The sequence below is a fragment of the Python bivittatus genome, unplaced genomic scaffold (assembly GCF_059951505.1).
Source record: "Python bivittatus isolate LINGU-HERP-01145 unplaced genomic scaffold, Pbiv_v1 ctg000330_np1212, whole genome shotgun sequence".
Taxonomy (NCBI): domain Eukaryota; kingdom Metazoa; phylum Chordata; class Lepidosauria; order Squamata; family Pythonidae; genus Python; species Python bivittatus.
In genome coordinates this window covers 51,077,664-51,092,837 of record NW_028277058.1, presented here as the reverse complement: position 1 = coordinate 51,092,837, position 15,174 = coordinate 51,077,664, and the positions used below count along the sequence as shown (strand labels likewise).

The 15,174-nt window shown below is 39.7% G+C and overlaps 1 protein-coding gene across 4 annotated transcripts; it reads right to left on the bottom strand.

Annotated features, from left to right (window-relative positions):
• Nucleotides 1–557: 557 nt before the first annotated feature.
• PEX26 (peroxisomal biogenesis factor 26) lies at nucleotides 558–11,475 on the bottom strand. 4 transcript variants are annotated; one of them, XR_015796276.1, is made up of 6 exons: nucleotides 11,153–11,472; nucleotides 10,725–10,978; nucleotides 9,879–10,025; nucleotides 4,873–5,183; nucleotides 3,310–3,476; nucleotides 558–1,655 (listed from the first exon to the last, which is right to left on the bottom strand). XR_015796276.1 is itself a non-coding variant. In XM_007429165.4 (6 exons), exons 2-6 carry the CDS (start codon nucleotides 10,943–10,945, stop codon nucleotides 1,552–1,554), a joined length of 930 nt encoding a protein of 309 aa, XP_007429227.1. In that variant the 5' UTR covers nucleotides 10,946–10,978; nucleotides 11,348–11,475; the 3' UTR covers nucleotides 558–1,551. The 4 variants fall into 4 exon arrangements, 3 of the variants coding, with proteins under 3 accessions (XP_007429227.1, XP_025023026.1, XP_007429226.1); XM_007429165.4 differs by having other exon boundaries at nucleotides 3,310–3,456; nucleotides 11,348–11,475; XM_025167258.2 differs by having other exon boundaries at nucleotides 3,310–3,456; nucleotides 11,188–11,471.
• Nucleotides 11,476–15,174: the final 3,699 nt, after the last annotated feature.

Here is a 15,174-nt window from a genome sequence, read left to right as displayed (position 1 = left end):
GTAAAAATATCCATCAGCATTCTTTGTGATCAGATGTTTTGCACTCTGAGTAAAATAAAAATGTAGCTTTCTAATGTGTGGAAATACTGTACTTCTGCAATCAGTGCAGATATGGGCCAGTTTGGTCTAGTGCAGTGTTTCTCAACCTTGGAAACTTTAAGATATGTGGACTTCAACTCCCAGAATTCTGAGAGTTGAAGTCCACACATCTTAAAGTTGCCAAGGTTAAGAAACACTGGTCTAGTGGTTAAGGCATTGGACTAGGAGTGGGGAATTCTGAGTTCTAGTCCTGCCTTATACATGGAAGCCAACTGAGTGACCTTGGGCCAGTCACTCTTGTTCAGCCCCAGGAAGGATACAAGAACAAACTGCTTCTGAAAATGTTGCCTAGAAAACCACAGGCATTTGTCCATGAAGCTGCCAAGAATCAAGGGTGACTTGAAGGCAAAATAAGAGAACATTATAAGTGGGTATCTTGCCTTGATAATACTCCACTCTGTTCTGCTGACTTCTCTTTGATAAAAGGCAAAGATGACGGAAGATGCCAAACAAACAAAACCAATTCACTTCTTTTAATCTTAAATATACATTAAATGGGGATAATAACTGGTTTAAACATCATAACCCCATTTGCAAACTTCTCCCATGCTGAAAATGGTTCATTTTTATCAATTCTAACCCTTACAAAATAATGAGCAAACAAGTTGCCAAAAACAATTCAGTACAGCACTTAGATAAGGACCTGCCCATAATGAAGATTACAAGAGTCTGTTATTGCTGATTAGTAAGGACTTCCCTGCCAAGTCAGGCCACCACAAAGAGGCCTAGGAGCTCTGATGGGGGAAGGGAGGAAAGGAAGGTTAGGATTAAGGTGATTAACCATTTCATACTTTGCTTGCTGCACCGGCAGCTCAGCCACAAAAGTTAAAGAGAAAACCATATCGCCTGATATGGCTTCTCTTCTTTCCCTGGAACTACTTCCCTTCCCTTAGCAAAAACACTCATGGTTTTTAAGCGGAGTCTGCACCAGCTGGTTGCTCTCTGGGGATGTCAGTAATCATTCCCAGTGACCTGATGAATGGGCGCTGTTGTCCACCCCATCTGGAGGCAGCCAGGTAGAGAAAGCTGATTAATGGAGGCAGAACTTCTGCATGACAAATGTGTACCAGGAGAGGAGAGGCAGGCACGATCTTTCCCAGATAGAAAATGTTTAATGTCTCTTTGGGGAAGTGAAGATTAAAAAAAACACTGAAATAGTCTGTCACACCTTGATCTCAATATTTACTTGGAAGCAAGCATCACTCGCCTAAACAGAACACACTTCTGAACAGGGATGGCTTTATGAGCACAGCAGCACATTCCAATACAAGAGACACCAGTTTACGTTGACTCTTGGATTTCATCCAGCAACATCCATCTTCAGAAGAGATTCTTAGTCCTGGAGGAAACTCCTGTAGCTTTGTGCTCAGCATTGTCCCCAAACTGTTGAGTCACCTTAACTGGCTGGGAAGTGTTTCATGGTATCCAGAGATGACAATACTGTACAGCTAGTTAGTGTTGAACAGGAAGCCTTCTGCTTGGAGAAAATAAAGCCAGACGGGCTTGATGGAAAAGTTGGGTCAGCCTGTAGAGGAAGGGTAGAGAAGCAGGAGATGCTGGGAGGGAGGGGGAAGAGAATAGAATAAAAATAAAAATAATTAATGCTACATGCTAGTTTCCATGTGGCTACAATACACCTCTAACCAAATTTGTGATATTAACCATTTTTTACATCAAGCCACCATCTCATCAATTTCACGGATCTAATTTTTCCATCTGTATTTCTTCTGAAAGGCAGCCTTCAAAGTTGACTTGATAGCTGACCAGTCCAAATCACAGGTAGGCAGCATCAGAGTTTTCGATCAATCAATCAATCAATCAGTGCTCACTCTGAGTGATATGGACTCTGTCCCGCAACCCCTCTCCTACTATTTAGGAAGAAGCCTTTGTTCTTCTGAATCTGGGCACAGTTCTCTGGCAGAAAGCAGACCATCAAGAAGAACATAGAGAGGGTAGGAAAAAGGAGAAAAGCAACACTGCTCTCCTGTGATAAAAGGAAAACATCTACAAGAAGCAGGGAAAAACATCAAAGAAAGCAAGGAAGAAACTTTAGCTTCAGGAATCAAGTCATTCTAAGGAAGAGGTGACAAGTTTAGCTAGAAATATAGCATAAGGTCATTTTAATTCATTTATTTTAATTATGTGTGTCTACTTTTTTGTCTCTGCATTTATTATCTCTATACAAACTCAGTACCTGTGTGTAATATTCTGACATTCCAAATCGTCAGGCATCTTCCAAAGAGCTTGTATGGTCCTCATTAAAAGCTCCTTGCAACAATAATGGATTTTTCACTATAACCAATTTGCCAGCGGCTCTGTCTGATAATTTGGGGTGGCTCAACAATTGTAATAACAGTAATGTTTGATTTTGTTCCTCTCTTGTAAGATTGATCTAACTCCCAAGAGCTAAAACTGATAGCCACACACCTTGAACTGTTGTTTCAGGAAGTGGTACAATAGGATTTAGTTCATTTTGATCAACTCCTTTTTCTTTTATACATAGTGAAGTGCACAGGCTATGGCAGTGTTTCTCAACCTTGGCAACTTGAAGGTGTGTGGACTTCAACTCCCAGAATTCCCCAGCCAGCATGGCTGGCTGGGGAATTCTGGGAGTTGGAGTCCACACACCTTCAAGTTGCTAAGGTTGAGAAACACTGGGCTATGGGACCTCTATCTCACACACTGGGGTTAGATAATGCTAAGTAAAGTCATCTGCCTCAAGACAGGTGGTGGCAGCAGTAACTACCAAGCAGGTACACCAAGACAAGAAGGCAGGGCCAGGACTTATTTTATTTTATTTAAACAATTTAGAAGCTCCCAACTCCTAATGACTCTAGACAACTTAGAGTTAAAAAAACAAGAACAATATCATAAAAAAGAGAAAAATCCATATGCAGCCTGGAGACAGGCATATATGCCAAACAAAACAAAACCAAAAACTATCCAACAGGGGTTCCACCATCAATCAACCCCAACATCTGGGAGAGCAGATGGTTTTCAATAGCTTCCTGAATATCATCAGGGTGGGAGCTAACCAGATCAAAACTTCCCCTCCCAGAAACCCGCTGGGTCCACACATCCTGGCCAAGCATTCTGCGTCCTGTATTATTCCAGTTACCACTCTCTGCTTTCTGCCCCATGTTCCTACTGTAGTTGTCTTTAGATAAGAAGCTCTATCACTAGATACTTTTCTTTTCCTCTGTCCCCTACCTGGGTCAAGTCTCACCACAATGAGACACAACATGAAAGCCAGCAGAAGTGTCTTTTTGAAGGAGATGGAACTGAACTGCCTTGCCAAAGACTCCAGCATTCTTCTCAGCTGGACCAAGACGTTCAACATCCTTTGAGACGCCGAACCTGCAGCACAGAGAGAGAAACTGCACAAAGGGGAACACCAAAAGATGAACTTTCTCATATCATGTTTTTAAGATGTATGACTTTGTATTTTTTTCTTTGCAGTTTTAATGAAGATTTTAAAAAAATGAACTCTTTTTTCAGTGTCTTAATTATATAACCGAGATTTATTATAGTGGCTTCTGACATATGAACAAAAAAGTGTAAAAGAAACACGATTTGGGTTGTTTTAATCAATTCTTACCAGAATTATCTCAAAAGACCGGAGCTACATACATCTATCTTGCTGACTGTATTTTAACAACTGCATAATCCTGCTTTAACTCTTCACTTATGGGCACGCAAAGTTAATTTCTCCCAGGTGCGTCAAACGTTTCTTGTGGTTTGTTAGCCACAAATAATCACAGTTAAAATAGTCAACTATAGAAACTGGTCTTCTTATTCTGAAATAAGGTGTAAACTATATATTCCACAAATTAGTCTGCTGTAATAAGACAACTTTATTGCACCTTATTTACACTATGCCTGTAGAATATAACTTATGCTTGTTCAGGAGTTCACACAACATGCTAGTTTTTAAAATGACTGGGCACTTTATGTCTCACTGTTTTCTTCAAGGTTATTAATAATTAATTGTTAGATTATCTGTTCACCTAGCCCAGTATCAGCTACTCTTAATGACAACGATACTCTATGATTCCACTCTGGGATCTTTCTTTTTCCTTTAACTGGAATTGTGAAGGGCCGAACATCCAATTTTTCATGTGCCAAGAATATGCTCTGACTCTCAGCTGTGGTCCTTCCCTGAATCTGAGTGGAATCTAGACCTTTTTTCTTTCCTGAATGAAACTGTTGCAGTTTCCATCTGCCTCAAGGGAACAGTCACTGGAAGTCCAGCGGCATATAAATTTAATCTATTATTATTATTATTATTATTATTATTATTATTATTATTATTATTATTTGTAAACCCAGATGTTGTGAAATATGAAGAGCCAATCTGTGTGATTCAAAGAGACAGAGAAGGCTGTGGATTTTTTCTCTCCTTGGACCTGTTCCAATAATTCTGTCAAGAGAACTCTCTGCTTGGGCAACCGATCATTCAGATGCACCTTAAGGAAACAGGACTACCAGAACACAACAGCCAGATTTTAGCACTGAATGGCGATGCTTTGACCAACATATTACCTACCATTGCTTTAGCAGAAGCTCAATGCTCACTGCAGGCATAGATGCAAATGATTTCACAAGACCAGACGGAACATTTAGACCAGTGTTGTCCAAACTTGCCCACTTTAAGATGAGTGGACAGCACGGCTGGCTGGGGAATTCTGGGAGTTGAAGTCCACTCATCTTAAAGTGGCCAAGTTTGGACAACACTGGTTTAGACATTCAGAATTCCATCTACAAGAATCCTACCCAATAGCAGCTTCCATGTCATCTCTGGGTGCTCCTCAGGAATTGGAGATTCTTCTTTTTGCAGCCACTGATGCTTCTTCTCTTGAAGGTTTCTGTGCATGTCTGCTTGCTGCTCCTGGCTCAAAGCTTTGCAACCTTGGATCAGTTCCTCTGCCTCTGAAAAGTGCCCCAGTGGCAAGAGCACATGGAAGAGATAAAGCTGAGCCAACAGGCCATAACTTGGCAAGCTCTGATTGGATGGGAAGTATAACCAGTCCCCGCCAACATCTAACATCACATGAGGTTCTTCCACTTTGCTATGGAGGAGGATGCTGAAAGAGAACACATAACACCACCTTAAGACTATTACCTATATTCATATTTAGATTGGGCTTTTCTTAGACATTCAGAAGTGCCATATACAAAGTACCAGCAAAATGTCATGTCCATGGGCCCCAACGGATGCAACAGATTGCACCAATTAGTCCTCCTGACATTTTTTTAAAAGCCTTTTAATTTAAAGAAATGGGGAAGTGGCTTCCAGTTGAGGTGTTATGGCCAGTTAGACATCTCTGCAAGTGGCTTCGCAAGCAGAGATCACATAGCAGTGGAATTGCCAACCAGAAGACAGTTCTGGCTGACAGAAATTTCTCCAGAGGATGGAGAAATTGGGATCACCCCCTTGTGTTCCTCTTGCTCACGGGAATCCAGTTTCTTGTCATCAATTGGTTGAAATTTTGAATTTAAAAATAACCCAGGGAGATGGTTGGTATACAAGTTGTGAAAAGAAAAAGAAAAGAAAGTGATACTAAAGTTACAAGAATAGAATGCTGTAATAACAGATAATGGGAATATGCAAAAAGTGTTTCATCAGTAATATACTATTTTATACAAAGGTCAAGAAATTTCCTCGGAAAAAGTGGATGAATACTTGCACAACAGAATTTACTGAAGATTACAGACGAGTGGAGACAGATTTTGAATGGACCTGTAACAAGAAGGGAACTGTGTGAAGCTATCAAAAAGACTTACCTGGTCCAGATGATCTGCCAGCCTCTTACTATAAATGTTTTGAAGATGATTTTTTACAACCTTTACAACAAACTATGAATATCATTTTGCAGAATGGAAAGATTTCTGATAGCTGGAAAGAGGCTAATATAACATGAATACCTAAAGAGGGACAAGATTTGACTTTAACAAAAAACTATCAACCAATATCTTTATTGAACAATGATTACAAACGGCATACCACAATTTTGGCTGAAAGGTTGAAAATAATTTTACAGGATTTTATTCGTGAAGATCAATGTGGGTTTTTACCTAAAAGACAACTACGAGATAATATTAGAAATGTTTTGAATATTTTGGAATACTTGGAGCAACACAATGAAAAACAAGCTGCATTGATATTCTTAGACCCAGAGAAGGCCTCTGACAGTTTGAATTGGATTTTTTTGCTTAGAGTTCTGGAACATACAAACCTTGGAGATAATTTTATCAAATGGATAAGGTTGATTTATACTTCTCAGAAAGCACAAATAATTGTTAATGGAGAATTAACAAAAATTTTTGAGTTTCAAAAAGGGACAAAGACAAGAATGTCCACCACTTTTGTTCATTTTGATTCTTATTGAATAGAGACATAAAACAAAATCGGAGAATTATGGGAGTTAAGATTAAAAAAGAAACTTAGAATTTAAGGGCATTTGCAGATGATTTGGTGTTAATTTTAGAAGTTCCACTAGAGGGAGTAGAAGCATTAATGGGAAAATCAACAGACTCTGATATATTAGCAGAGTTCAAGATTAATAATCAGAAGATAAAGATTTTAACAAAAAATATAAAATTAGAAGATCAAATAGAACTGGTGGAGAAAACTGGTTTTAAGATTGAGAAAAAAGTAAAATACTTGGGTATTACTGTGACAAATATGAATTATATGTTATTTCAAAATAATTATGTTAAGACACGGACTGAAATTAAGGACATGTTAAGATGGGAGAAATTAAAATTGTCACTTAGAATTTCTGTGATAAAAGTGAATGTTTTGCCAAGAATGATGTCACAACAGGTATTGTCTGAAATAAAAACAACGGATGTACCATTTAAACAATGGCAAAAGGATATATCTAAATTTATATGGCAAGGGAAAAAAACACAAGTTAAATACCAAGTGTTACAAGATGCAAAGGAAAGAGGAGGATTGGGTTTACCAGATTTGAAACTGTATTTCGCTGCTTGTTGTTTAGTCTGGATGAAAGAATGAATGTTGCTGAGAAACAAAATATTTTTAGAGTTAGAAGGTCACGACCTGAGGTTTGGATGGCATGATAAAGTTAAAATTAATGTGGACTTTAAAAATCATTTTATTACATGTGCCATATTGAGAATATGGAATAGATGTGAACCCAGTTTGTGCCCAAAAACACCTTTATGGATCTTGGCTCAAGAAACATATCATAGAAGAGAACTGGCAGACAGAGATAAATGGTTGACATACTGGGACTTATTGAAAAACTATCAAGGGAAATTTAAAATCAAATCAAGAGAGCAATTAATAGCAGATGGATATAGTTGTCAATGGTTTTCCCATTTACAGTTATCTGAAAGACTTATGGTATGGAGCAAAGTAAGACAGAATTTGAAATACAATTGTGAACTTATGATGAACATGTAATTGCTAAAATGTACAAACTTTAGTTGAAAATTGAAACAGAAGAAGACCAGATTAAAGAATGTATGATAAAGTAAGCTAAGAATTTTGATTATAATATACAGATGGATCTATGGGAAAATATGTGGTTAAAAAGGTTGAAATTTACACTGTGTTATGATCTCAAAAAGAATTTCTATAAAATGATGTATTGTTGGTATATGACACCAGGCAAATTAGCTAGAATGTATAAAGCCACTTCAAATGTATGTTGGAAATGTGAACAACACGAAGGGACGTTTTATCATGCTTGGTAGACATGTAAAAAGAGCTTTAAAAAATTGGATACAAATACATACTTTAATATAGAGGATTTTAAAGATCAATATTCAATTGAAGCCAGAACTTTTCCTTTTAGGATTAATGGATAAACAGAAAAAAACCATGGAAGATTATTTCAATATATGATTACTGCAGTGAGATTACTATATGCACTGAGATGAAAAGGTTCAACACTACCCTCTATGGCAGAACGGTTGGTGAAATTGAGAGATTTTGCTGAAATGGATAAATTGACTTCTTCGATTAGAGAAAAAAACATGATCTACATTTATTGGTGACTGGAAGCCTCTTACGGACTTTTTGTGTAAAAATGAAAAAAAATGAACTTGTGATTTATGGTTTTGATGATTAGATAGGATAGATTATAGAAATAAGAGCAATATGATGTAACTTTAGAGAGAGAGGTTAAAATATATTTGCACTTATAATTGCTGATGCAACAACATAAAGATAGGAAAACTTCCCTGACACAAACTATGTTCTATCCAAGGTAATTTGGCACAGGCCAACAATGGGCAGGGCTCCTCCTCCTTTCTCTCTTTCTCCCCATCCCATGGGATCCTGAAGATCTGCTCTTGATAGAGATCTGAGGTTTCCCACCCACCTATTTCCAGCACTCCAACTTATTGTCTTTTCTTCCTCTGAGCATCACCCACCTGCCTGAAATCAGGCTGAGGCACCCACCCCAATATAGTGGACTGAGCACATGACAGGGAGGCTAGGTTTCAATTTGCCTTGGTCACGGACTGCACTGGCTGGCCACAAGCAAATCACAACTTTTCAGCTTAACCTACCTCACAGGCTCATTGTGACCATGAAAATGGGATAGCCTTGTATATACTATCCTGAGCTGCTTGGAGAAAAGACAAAGATGACTGGGGATGAAGGAGATGATAAAACAGATACGTACTAATTATCTTAACAAGGGTGGCAGAGGGTATACAATTCAGACACCCTGAGTCCTTTAAAGACTGCATTTGACAAGGATACTTCATATAAATTTATGGCTAGAATTTTGCTACTCTTCTCCTCTCCTGCCACCCAGATGTTGGATAAAAGACAATTTATCCAAACAGTCTAAATAACTGGCCGCACACACTGACCTTTCAAAGCCAGCACTTCCCTTTTGGTGAGGGATTATAGCTCATTAGTCCTGGAGAAAAATCTATCTACGTGCCCCCAACTTGATGGCACATAATCAGTCAATAGCTCATTGGAAGAAACCTTCTTTACATACAGTAACTCTCAGGTTTAACTACTTACAACTGCCATTAAAAAAGATAAAAGAGCAGGTGACAAGAAAGTGCTCTGCCAGAAACTCTGGAAAACTATTGTTAACTGGAACAAAGAATATTGGGTTAATCTGACCTGGTTCAAGGAATCTTCCTGTACTTGTTACTATAGACAGACACAGCTACTATAAACACAGCTATCATCATTGGATGACCTAAGCCAAAAAAAGAACCAAAGATAGGATGTTTAATGTGCTGATCAGTTTTGGAAAACTATCACCTGCTAGTTGCTGAAATTCTTGCAAAGCGTGTCCTTACCCTTGAAAAAAAAATAATCAAGAACCCTCCAGTGTGTTTAGGCAAGAGTGCACCTACAAGATAATTTAAGGCAGTATAATTTTGCCTCAATGGTTAAAATAACTTAACTATTTGCTCTCATTTTGTAAAGGGAACATCTTTACAGGACCACAATGATTTGAGTTTTTAACAAATTGGAGTTGCAGCCTTCCTGAAGATTAGAAATGTCTCAGCAGACCATGGAAAAATCTAGTTTCAACTAACTCGATTTAAGCAACATTCATCTAAAAATGTAACAGAATGGTTGCCTACTGTCATTAAACTAGAAGACTAGGAGCTACGTTCCTGGAAGTACCATAATTCTAGAGAAAGATTAAGTGACAAACTTTCTCCTTGATATTTAACTTGCTTTAGGTGGGAGCTCTTTCCACAATCTAATCTTCCTCTTGGGGTTGAGCAGTACCTGGTTTGCCATGCAGACACAGAAAAAGGGGACTCACCAGAGCTCCAGAATTTTGGGAGGCCAACATTCAGGTTTGTGGTAATACTGAAGAATCCATGGGAGGACTTCTCTCCATCGATCCATCTCTGCCAAAGCTTGGATGCCAACAATGCATAAGGAGCATTTCAGATCTTCAGAGCTGGATCTACAAGCCAGACAACATTGTGTATGTGTGCACTGGTGTATAACACAAAAAGAAAAGAAAAACTGCATTCCTATAAACAACCCAATTGCAATCTCTGCTCCAATTCTAAGGACGGACTGGATTCACATAATCCACTAAACCATGGTTTGCTTAACCAACCACATTACAGCTTAGTGCATAAATCAATAATTAAGATCCATTTTCCAGTTTGCAAATCTGCTAATAAAAAGCTTGGTTTCTGTATTGGGAGCGTGCTTGGTTTAGATGTGGTAATATTGTGTTGCTGTTTCACTGTTGTTCTTCAGTTGCATTGATTGTTTTGCTGTTGTACATTTATAAATTACTTTGGGGGCTTTTATATAAAGGTAGAAAGAGTTGGAGACCCCCCAAAAAAACCCAATGTGTCTGCCATTCACTCTTTCAGTGTCCCCATGTAATATCTCCCCTTCACTCCTCGGCCATTCATGCTAATAAGTACCAGATTGCCCTGGAAATAAAGATAAATAGATATATACAATTCCCTTAAAAGAGGTGCTTCACACAACTCCAATGTCCATCAGCCCAAACAAGCATGGCTAATAAAGAGGATGGGTGAAACAGTCCAACAACATCTGGAGAATAACACCTGCTGTTAAGGGCGAACAACTCCAAGCTGGTTCCGAAATCTCACTCTTCATTCCAGTTCCAGCTGGCACCTACCGGTCAGAATCGTCACTTTCCAAAAGGCTCTGGCAGCCTTTCCCACATCTGTCCACAGCTGCAGCAAAGTCCCTGTTCAAAACCAGGAGATCAGCAGCTTCCTCTAATAAAGAAACTGCTTGGGGTGCAGGTGGAGGGAGAAGGTTGGGCTCGCTGCTTCTTAAGAGGGCCCTTGCCCTAGCGATGGCAGAAAACATCACCGATGCATCGTTCTTCATCATCCCACGGTCCTCCAACTCAGCTATGCTAGAGGCCTGGGAAAGTGTTAGACAACAGGGCGTTCATCAGTTTTGGAATTTGACTTGAGGCATATTTTAAGTCGAGGGTTCTCCTAACCCACTTCCACCCCCAACCCCATCCCAGTCCAGGGCAATCAGTTGCTAGCAAAAAAATAAGGATCGGGGGGATTGCAACAGCTAGTATCCTACTAAGAGATTCCTTTTCATCTTGCATTCTTCAGTACCCAACAGAAAAGATGGGGCAACGACCACAATCCGGCAAACTGCTAGCCCAGCTCCGAATCTAGCTAGGATGGTTTATGGGCCCTGTAGATCTTATCCTCGAGCTTCCTACAGCTTTTCTCCCTAATCCTTGCAAAAACAACCGAAATGCGCTTCCTTCACCGCTGGCCGCAGGACAGGCCCCTCGCTCGTCTTGGCTTCCCTGGGACGCAGAGGGGACCTGCCTTTTCGCTTTCCGTGCGAAATTGGGAACCAATGGGAAAAGGCTGGTCGAGGAATTCCGGACTACAACGACCAGAAGGCTCCTTTTACAGGAAGTAGCTGGAAATGGGAGGAGCAGGAGGAGGGGCGGCGGTTCCTACCGCAATAGCAAGCCTTAGTTTGCTTGGACCTGGTTGTGCGCTCTTGCTGCGTTTTGTAAACGCAGCGCGAGGGAGGATTCAGGAGCTCTGCAATTCCAAGGGCTTCTCGGATGATCTTCCCGGATTTCTAAGGAATTTTCTGCATGTTCCAATATTGATACATTGGCTGGGATTCCCACCCCCCTCCTCATTTCTCATTAGCGGCTGACCGTGAAGTCTATCAAGGTCATCCTACCAAGGTGGAAACGAAATATGTCTATGCTGAATTACATTTTTTTCTAATGTTAGGTAAACTGATTTATGCTCATAATTTTGGTGGCTAATCTGGCACCACTACATATGATTAATTTTGATGAGATGGATGCTTTTGAAAAGTCTTTTTCTGATTCCTCGTTTTACATTAAAAAAAACCTTAACATTAAAAAAAACCTAGTTTGCACAAGACAGTAAGCTACAATGTGGTTCTATAATTTGTGGTCCTGTGCATTAAAAGAAGCAGTGAAGTTAGCATTGGTTTGGAACCGTGTTTCTCAACCTTGGCAACTTTAAGATGCGTAGACTTCAACTCCCAGAATTCCCTAGCCAGCATGCTGGCTAGGGAATTCTGGAAATTGAAGTCCACACATTTACTCTGGCTAGGGAATTCTGGGAGTTGAAGTCCACGCATCTTAAAGTTGCCAAGGTTGAGAAACACTGGTTTAGGTCACTTTGTACTAAAATACCTTTGGGACCTGGGGTGGGGTGGGGTGGGGTGGGGACCACCCACAGGGATTATGGAAAAGAATCTACCACTGAGATTTTGGGGCCATGCTGATTGGGGATTATGGGAGTTGAAGTCTAATATATCTGAGGTCACCTGTTCTCTCTTTCCTTAAAGGCTGAAAGAACCAGACAAACATACAATGAAGTTTTTAGACCAATGTAAGATGTCTAGCCACTCCGCATCACTGCATGAAGTGAGCTCTAGCTCATGAAAGTTTATGCCTTTCAATAGGATTTGTTAGTCTGAAAAGATGCTTCCAGACTCCTGATTTTTGGCTACCGTAGGCTCATGCTGTTCTCCTACAATGAGTAGAAGATGTATTTCTTCTTTCTAGTCACAAGGTGTCACTCCAACCATGCATTGCATTGAGTTTAAGACTAATTTAAATATGAAAATAAGACTTGACAAAATAACACATGCTACAATCAATAATATTCCTGGATCATATATGGTGGATTTCCACAACACACTAGCCTAAATCCTACTTTGGACACATTATGTGAAGACCCAGCTCTCTGGAAAAGGCTCTAATGTTGGGATAGGTGGAAGAAAAGAGAAAAGGACGATCAGCAGCAAGGTGGATGGACTGAGTTACAATGGTGATGGGTACACGGATGGAAGACCTGAAAGACAAGGTCATGGAGAACATTGATCTATGTGGTTGCTAGGAGTCAAAAACAACTACATGGCACATAATCAAGTCTATGTTGTACAACTGGACCTATAAATTCAGTATACCCTGATGTTATATGAACACAACTCAAGAGTGTTAGGGACTTCAAAGAGGGGGGTAAGACAACTTTCCTTTCCTCAAATCCATTACTTTAGGATCTCAGCTTATACACAGATGCAGAGAACCACAGAGATGATTTTGGAGAAACTATGTGACTACAGTTAGCAAAACTTGATTTAAGCCCAGGATAGGAAGAAAATAGTAGAAAGATACTCAAACTAGCTCTGCCCTAACTCTCTTGAGTAGAAGAGGGAGGGAAAATACTGTGGGGCTTCAAGACTGATGTCAGCCTTTCAAGGTGGGCCAGGTCAGGAAAAGGACTCCACAAGGAATAGTGGAACTCAACTTCATAGATACAGGCTATCGTAACAGAATCTTGAAAGGCTGACAGCATTTTTCCCTCCCTCCCTCCCTCTAGTACTCAAGACATTAAGGTGGAGTTACTGTACTTTGAGTTTGTTTCTAATACTTGCTTCCCGTCTTGGACTTAAGTCATGTTTTGCTAACTGCTGTGGCCTCATTTCTCCAAGGTCATCTTTATGGTTCTCTCTACACAAGCCAGCTGAGCGACAGGGTCAAGAAGATCTTAGCAAAATACTATCAGGACTACGTTTTGCTTGGAGAAGCAGCATTGATCAACATTTTCCTAATTGTTTAGCAGGAGCCAGCTAATCTGAGATGGGAGACAAACACATCATGTGGCATAGGGGAGGCGATTTCTCTTTTACTTGGTTTTATTTCAAAATGATAAAGGCCACATCTTTTTCCAAAGAAGGAATTTAAGGGATATTGATAACATCAGGAATTCAGAACTTTTGCTGCACAGTAATGAATCTAAGCTTCAGCCGCAGCATACAATCTTCTGACTCCGATTCAGTACTCAGCTCAATCCTGAACTTCAGCAAATAAATCAGTGCTTAAAAAGAGACCAGAAAAGTCCTTAGCTGGGAACTACATTTCCCAGGATGCATTATGACAGATGCCTGACTTATACCAGCCTGTGCCCAGCATAAATTCCCTAATATGGAGAAAGATTCAGTTTTGACAGTTGCTAACTCTTCAAACAATTCTTCCCCTGTTTTGAACAATGAAAAGGAGGAGAAGAATTGAAGCAAGGAGTTGAGGTAAGTAAGTTAACAGCCTGAAGATATTCTACCTGTGCATGTTTGTTTCTAGAAGACCATCAAGATTTGGTCTACAGGGAGGAGAAAGGATTGCATAACTGGTTTTTTTGGAACTGGCTTGAATTTTTTAAGTTGATTATTGTTTCATGAGGAAGGCATATAATAGTAGGAAACAGAAGAGCCTCTGAAATTAATCATATTCCTGTTTCCAATTAAAACAGTAAGGAATAGGACAATAATTGTGCAAGTCCATCATCTCAGCTTCTGCTAAACAGCAAGGCTGCAGTCCAGCATAAATTGGTCCACAGTTTTAAGATAGTTCATTGTATGCCCTGGCCATGAAACCAAGCCCCATTTAATGATAGGGGAACAATGTCTGGCCTAATTTTATTTTTTTAGATTCTTTAACGAGCAAAGGAAAGAATGAGAAGCTAGCATGCTGCAAAGGAGAGTAACACCACCGCTTCAGGCATAACCTGTGGCTTCATCAATCCTAGGGATGTTCTTAGAAAATAAAGTAATTACTGCATAATCCAAGATTCTTGCGATTGGCCACACCAACAACAGCATCTGTTTTGTGAGAAGGGCCATGACGTGCTCTCAAAATTCCAAATATGCCTTTCAGGGGATTTTGAGTATCGTTTCTCACCCAATCCAGCTGAAAGGTAATATACCTTTGAAGTACATCAATTGCAGAGAGACAAAGTGACTGCATGTGCTAGATTTTCCCACTGTGATCAATCACTGTCTGTATAAAAGAAGAGTTCTGTGTAACTGACAGGTTGGCATTCAATATTTTGAACATAAGTTCATTTCAGAAAAGGTACTGACTCACCTTAATTGTAGCACAATCAACCCAGTTTAAAGCCTTCTAATTTAGTGCTATTGAATGAAATGAATGCAAGCGTATCTGTCATGCCGGATAATTGTTTTGCAATAATCCAATAAATACATCAGGGAGCACAGTTGTTTTCGTTTCCTCTTTTGTCCTACAGAGTGTAGTGTGG